Below are 6,000 nucleotides of genomic sequence, written 5' to 3' on the forward strand. Positions count from 1 at the left end.
TCATTTTGTTCATTTTGTTCATTTTGTTCAATTTTGTTTCCTTGTGGCAGTTTTTAAGTTAAGTTCAATTCAGATTCTTGGTATTTCTAGTTTTGCTTGTGTGTTGTGTTCAACTCAACAGAGTTACTGTTCAGCATGTTAAATGGGGAGAAATATGTTCTTCACGTCCTGTATATGTAAAAGGTCCTACCCACTAGCTGAGCTGAGTGGTTGTGCTTCCCAGTGCTTGTGCTCTGGTCCTTCTGAATTTATCCTATATACACTTACAGATGTAAGAGCTCATTCCTGTCATGGCCTGAACCAATGCCTGCCTTTCCTTTCTCCTTATGCATTTGTCAGGTAGATTTGTTCAACTCCCATTTACACTTTCACCACTGTGTTTCCCCATCCACATTTGCAGAGCACGATTCAGACTCTGACAGCGAGCTGTCCCTCGATGAGCACAGCAGTTCTTACGCCTCCTCCCATTCATCAGACAGCGAAGAGGATGGACTTGATACAGAGAAGAAGTGGAACACATCTACTTCCAAAAACAATGAACATGGCCCACTCCACAGCACACCCAAAGGTACCCACAGTGTGAGGGGAGGGCAGTAGTGCTCTAAAACAGCTTTAGATTAGATGGGATAAATTTGCCTCACTACCATGCAACTCAGGCAGCATCATTACCTCTGTGCCCTGCTTCTGTAAAGATCCTTGCTGTTTCCAGCTTAGAGACCTTTCTTCTTCCAAAGGCTTGTTCGCAGGGGTGACTGAGTACAAGATCACACAGAATGCTGAATGCCTTAAGGCAGAGTCATCTTTGCAGGCAGGTCCCCAAAGTACTTGGACATGGCATTACCAAGACAGCAAAATCTCATATGAAAAAGAGAAGAAGCCACTTCTTTTGAGGGCAGGGGGAAGAAATGCCTGCTTCTCCTCATGCAATAAAAGCATTGGTGTTTGGGAGGTCCTGAACCTAAAGAGTTGGCAATCATTGACTATTAATATAATTTCTGTGTGGCAGGGTGCAGGCATTTTTAAACATAGTTGATCCTGTCCTAATGAAAGGCAACTTTGAATGACAAACACCCAGGCTATGTGCTGTGGCTCTTCACAGATACAGCACAGGGTGCCTGGGGCACCCTCAGCCTTCAGAAACTAACCTCCCCAAGGAGGGATCTCTGACCCTGAAGAGCTGAGGGTGGGTTTGCCTCACACTTCTCCATAATCAAGCTGGCAACCTCACTCTGGGAAGGGTTTGGACACCCTGCCATCCTACCAGGTGATTTTATTGGGGATTTAATGCACCCCAAGGGCTGTGCAGTCCAGCAGAAACTGACTGAAGGATTGCTCTGGTTTGATACACAGCTCCTCTCCAGCCACAGAGGCCAGGCAGTGGTTGAGAGGCCATATCAAAAGTGTTTTTTGAGCTAGTGTTTTTTTGCATTGCAGTTGATACCCTTCCCAATCATGTGAAACCCTATTGGCCCACAGAGTGCGTAACAGCCAGCGATGGCGAGGACCCCGGTAGGAAACAAAAACTCAAAGTAGAGACCAAGGTCAACGTAGAGCTTCACAGGGAAAACCAGGTGAACCACAGCAATGAAGCACCACAGGACAAGGAGAATGAAGGGCAGCAGAAGGAGAACAGACCTCTGGCCCACCAGAATAACCAGCAGCCGGAACAGAGGAAAGGTAGCACGGCCAACCCAGCCTCACAGTTGGATTGGGAGACTGGGGGGTTAACAAGCATTAATTAGTTTAAAAGGTAGCTCTGTCAGGGAAAAATACTTTCCAAATGGCTCCAACCTGTGTAGCCAGATACACTATGGGAAGCTAGTAGGTAGTTGCTGTAGTCTAATCTGTTGGTTATGAAATGAAGTGTCAAACTAGAAGTCTTAGTAAGAAATAGAGACTGCAACATCTTGCATGTGCTTAGCTTGATAAATTAAACTACTGATACACTTTAAAAAATTTATTATTCCCTCTTTTCCTTCACAGGCATCTTAAAAAATAAAGTTACCTACCCTCCCCCACTGATGGATAAGAATATGAAGAACCGTTTGCGGGAAAAGCTGTCGGATTACAATCAGAGCACAGTCTCATCCAGGACTACTTCCCTAGGGACAAATGAGGGGGTCCGCTCTCCTTCGGACTCAGGGGTAACAGTGAAAAATGTTCGGAGGGAGCAGTCTCGAGACCAGCTCAATGGCATGGCCATGAACCTCCACGTGGGAACAGGACATGCTGACACCTCAGACTCAGAGTAAGTGCCACATCGGGCTGCCCTGGCTGACCTCCTATGGTCTCACTCTTCACCTTCCAACCCCAGACTCACACATGAAAACTTCCCTCTGGTGACTGCCCAGAGTTCTTCACCAGTGACTGTCTTGATGGTTTACCCATACCATGTCCTCAGGCCATGGGGTTTCAGTCATGAGAAGGCCAAAACAGGTATCATGACAAGGTGCTGTGACAGATACCTGCTCCTGGGTCACCCTGGCATTCTCTGAACTGGGAGGCTGATGTGATACTGGCACACTTGGACAGGAGCAGCCTTGCTTTGCCCTGTCACCCTGCCAGGATTGGGTGGGGAAAGGCACAAGGCTGTGAGGGGCATGGTGCGAGCGTCCATCTGGGCAGAGGGAAACGATGGCTGAGGCAGGAGACCCCAAGGCTGGAGAGAAAACCAAGCTACTGATCCTAGATTAGCAGGCGTGCGATTCTCACCTGCTGCATGGCAATCAGTGTGTGAATTTACCACTGTAAACTAAATCAAATATAAACAAAAGGCTGAGCAAGCTCCCAGGCAAAGGGAATTCACAGAAACCTCATTACTCATCATAATTCTTGCGTTTCAAATTATGACAGCAGCCCTATGTAAAGTCTCTGCAGGCATTTTATGCATATAGTCTCATTTTTTATTAACATGAATAATGGTCTTATTCTTTCACGAAATCAAGAGAAAATTTCTCACCCAGCTTTAACTCTGGCACTGTCCCACCAGGCTTTAAATACCCCTGTTGTCTGGGTGCACAGACCATTCCCACCTCATTATAAAAGCACATCTTTGGATTACTGGGAGTTGGCTGATGAAAATAGATCCTGGTTAGCCAGGAAACATGGATGTTTTGAATAAGCCATAACTGAATAAGCTGCTACCAGGTAACATAGTCATTACTGGAGAATAACTCGCCAGCTTGTACTAAGCAACTGTGTTATCTCCAGAGCTTTGGCATAATGGAAAACTCTGCTGTTGGCAGCGGATTGCATGAATCCATCTGATACACCAGGCTTCTAACAGCTTGTAAGATCTGTGTGTGAGCCTTGTATCCTCAGCAAAGCATTAGACAAATACAAGCCCTCTGTAGAACTTCCTCTAAAGCATTTCTGTTGTGTACTACCTGAAATTGTTTCTCCCAGCTGGTCTTCCCCTCCAGGACAGCATCTCCCTTGCAAGCACTGGATTGGCAAGGCATGGTAACTTCACAGAGCATGAGCCCTTACTAAAAATAATTAGGTGGGTTTGGATGGAGTGGTTTGCCTGTGCCTGTTTAACCCTAAGCCTGCACGATCACTTCTTCTCATTAACAGAGGCAGTAATGAAACTTCAATTTGAACCATCAGGAAATTGTGATCACCTCTGCGCAGTTCTGACTCCTCGCTGTGCTGCCCGCCTCGGACTTCATCAGAGTGGCCACATGGTGAGGAGGGTGAGGAGGGCATCAATCCCCACATGGTTTCACGTTCTGGCAGAATCCTGACTGCTCCCAGTGCAGACACAGTGCCCAGCTGCTCTTGCAATAAGGGCTCTGTGTGGTACGCTCCTCCCACAGGAACCCATGCTGAAAACATGGAAATGAAAACAGGGATGCACTGTGATGGACAGATATCTGTGCACAGCGCAGGCAGTGCTGCAGGGGTTGCTTGTTACAGGGAAGAACCAAGGAAAAAAACACATTGCTTCCTAGTGGACCTACAATAAGCCTGAAGACAAGCACTAGGAGGTGTCTCTTGTGGAGTTTTGATGGCTACAGCATGAACCCTTGAGGTTGCTGAGCTCTAGAGAGGAATATCGCAACAAGTGTCCTTTGGTTTCTATGCCAGCATCTCTGTCCAGCCCTCTACGGACATGTCGTCTTAAGAAAAAAAAATCCTTTATATATATATATAAAAAGTGTAGATACTTTTATATATTTTGTATGGTGTTGCTAAAGAAAAAGTTCCTTTGTATATTTTACATTTATACTGATCTTCTTAATTTGATAATAGGAAATCAATTAAAAAGATGTTTTGATATTTTTTATATGAGCATTGCACAATTTTACTTGAATTTGGCGTTTGATAAGTAACTGAGGATGGATGCCACCTTCAGACACAATGCAGTTTTCAAAGTAATACAGTAAAGATTACGTCAAAATCCATTACTATAATTTATAAGTTTTGTTAACAGATTTTGGAACACTTTAAGGGCACAGTATGTTTTTCTCATAACCTCTTCTAAAACCCACAAAAATTTGGTTTTTTCATTTTTTGGTATTTTGATCTCTTCTCACAAATGCATTGAAGTGTTCAGGAACTGAACTTCAGGACTACACATATCTTTGTGTAAGGTTTCAACACAGTCCTTGTCTGGAAGAAGTCAAATCAGTATTTCCCTTACTAAGAACAAGAAAATATTGGTGTGACTGTATAGCTCTGCAACAAACCAGCACTCTGCATGTCCCAAGGAGAGGGCCCTCCTCCTATGGGTCAAGTTATGCCTCAGGTGCAATATTTTTTTCCTCTTTTTTGCTCACTGGATTCAGCACATTGCTAATCAAAGCAGAAATACAAGACTTAAAAGATGTCCAGATTTGTCTGCCCAGCTCTTTGACAAAGCCCTGGCCTTCTTGATATTTCAGAAAGCTCATGGAAGGCTTAAGGTTTCATGTTTCCCACAAAATGTGCTGGTTTCACAAGTACAGGAAAATTAAGTGTGACCTGTCTGCTGTCTTCACCTTCCTGTAATGTTTACACAAAGAGGAAAAGTAAGATGTGAAAAAGTTTGCATCCAGCAGTGTGAGGCAGAGCTCAGCCAGTGGCTCCCATGGTGGGAATATGTGACTCCAAGGATGACAATGGTGTGCCTGTGCCTGCTCTCTGCCAACAAGGCTTTCAGGAGCTCCTTACTCACCATAGCAGCCCTTTTGGCAAAATACTGGCTATTGTTTGTGCAAATGTGTGTGAAAGAGAAGAAACAGAAAATCAGGCTAAATAAAATGCAGGAGTTGAGGAAAAGATGAGAAACTGTATACTGTAATCTTGGTTTCATTATATTCCTATGCATTTTCAAAGTATCAAGGAGGCCTTTGGAAGGGGAGAGGGAGGAAATATGCTGTTCTTTTAAAAATTATGCAACATTCTGTGTGACATTTTCTGACAGAAAAAAATTTTGAATGTTTTAAGGGTCTGGCACTTGGCTGTGTGCTCAGGCATTGTGTATAACCCATGCTAGTTGTTATTACATCTGTGTATGTATATTTTGTCCCAGTAGATGTAGGTAGTTTTTATTTTGATCAGAATTGTCACAGTAAATGAGGGTCAGTTGTATTAATGACAAAAAAATTAAAACCTATTTTTATGACTTTTTAAAAGCTTTATGGCAGATTAGACACTGGAAGTTTGTTTTTTGTTTTTTTTTAACAAATGTATATTTATTAATGTGCAGAACACTGGAATTGCAGCACAGATGAAAGGAGAATTTACAATAAATTAAGAAATTTTTTTGAACTTGTATTCTTCCTCTGGTGGTTTATTTTTAAGTGCAGCGCAGATAATGAGGGTCCAAATGGCATTTCCTGGGGATTAGCAGGAGCAGGAACATCCAGGTGCCCATCTCAGCAGAGGCTGTACAGCACTGACCAGCCAGTGCACATCCCCTTGCAGCCCAGGGCCCTGTGCTGGCAGAGGATGCCACAGTGTGCATCGCATTTCAGTCCAAACCTGCGGAATCTTTCAGACGTGGGACATGGTCCA

General features: G+C 44.0%; 1 protein-coding gene across 4 annotated transcripts in view; it reads left to right on the forward strand.

Annotated features, from left to right (window-relative positions):
* Nucleotides 1–5,754, forward strand: part of CELSR1 (cadherin EGF LAG seven-pass G-type receptor 1) — a 163,221-nt gene extending 157,467 nt beyond the window's left edge. For 3 of the 4 annotated variants that reach the window (XM_053978461.1, XM_053978463.1, XM_053978462.1), the window contains exons 32-35: nt 401–568; nt 1,435–1,677; nt 1,984–2,248; nt 3,577–5,754. In XM_053978461.1, the coding sequence (XP_053834436.1) occupies nt 401–568; nt 1,435–1,677; nt 1,984–2,248; nt 3,577–3,601 (701 nt within the window). In that variant the 3' untranslated portion in view covers nt 3,602–5,754. Of the gene's footprint in view, nt 1–400; nt 569–1,434; nt 1,678–1,983; nt 2,253–3,576 lie in introns of those variants that run through there. The other variant, XM_053978460.1, reaches the window with a different exon arrangement.
* Nucleotides 5,755–6,000: the final 246 nt, after the last annotated feature.

The sequence above is a fragment of the Vidua macroura genome, chromosome 5 (genome assembly GCF_024509145.1).
Source record: "Vidua macroura isolate BioBank_ID:100142 chromosome 5, ASM2450914v1, whole genome shotgun sequence".
In the NCBI taxonomy this organism is placed as follows: domain Eukaryota; kingdom Metazoa; phylum Chordata; class Aves; order Passeriformes; family Viduidae; genus Vidua; species Vidua macroura.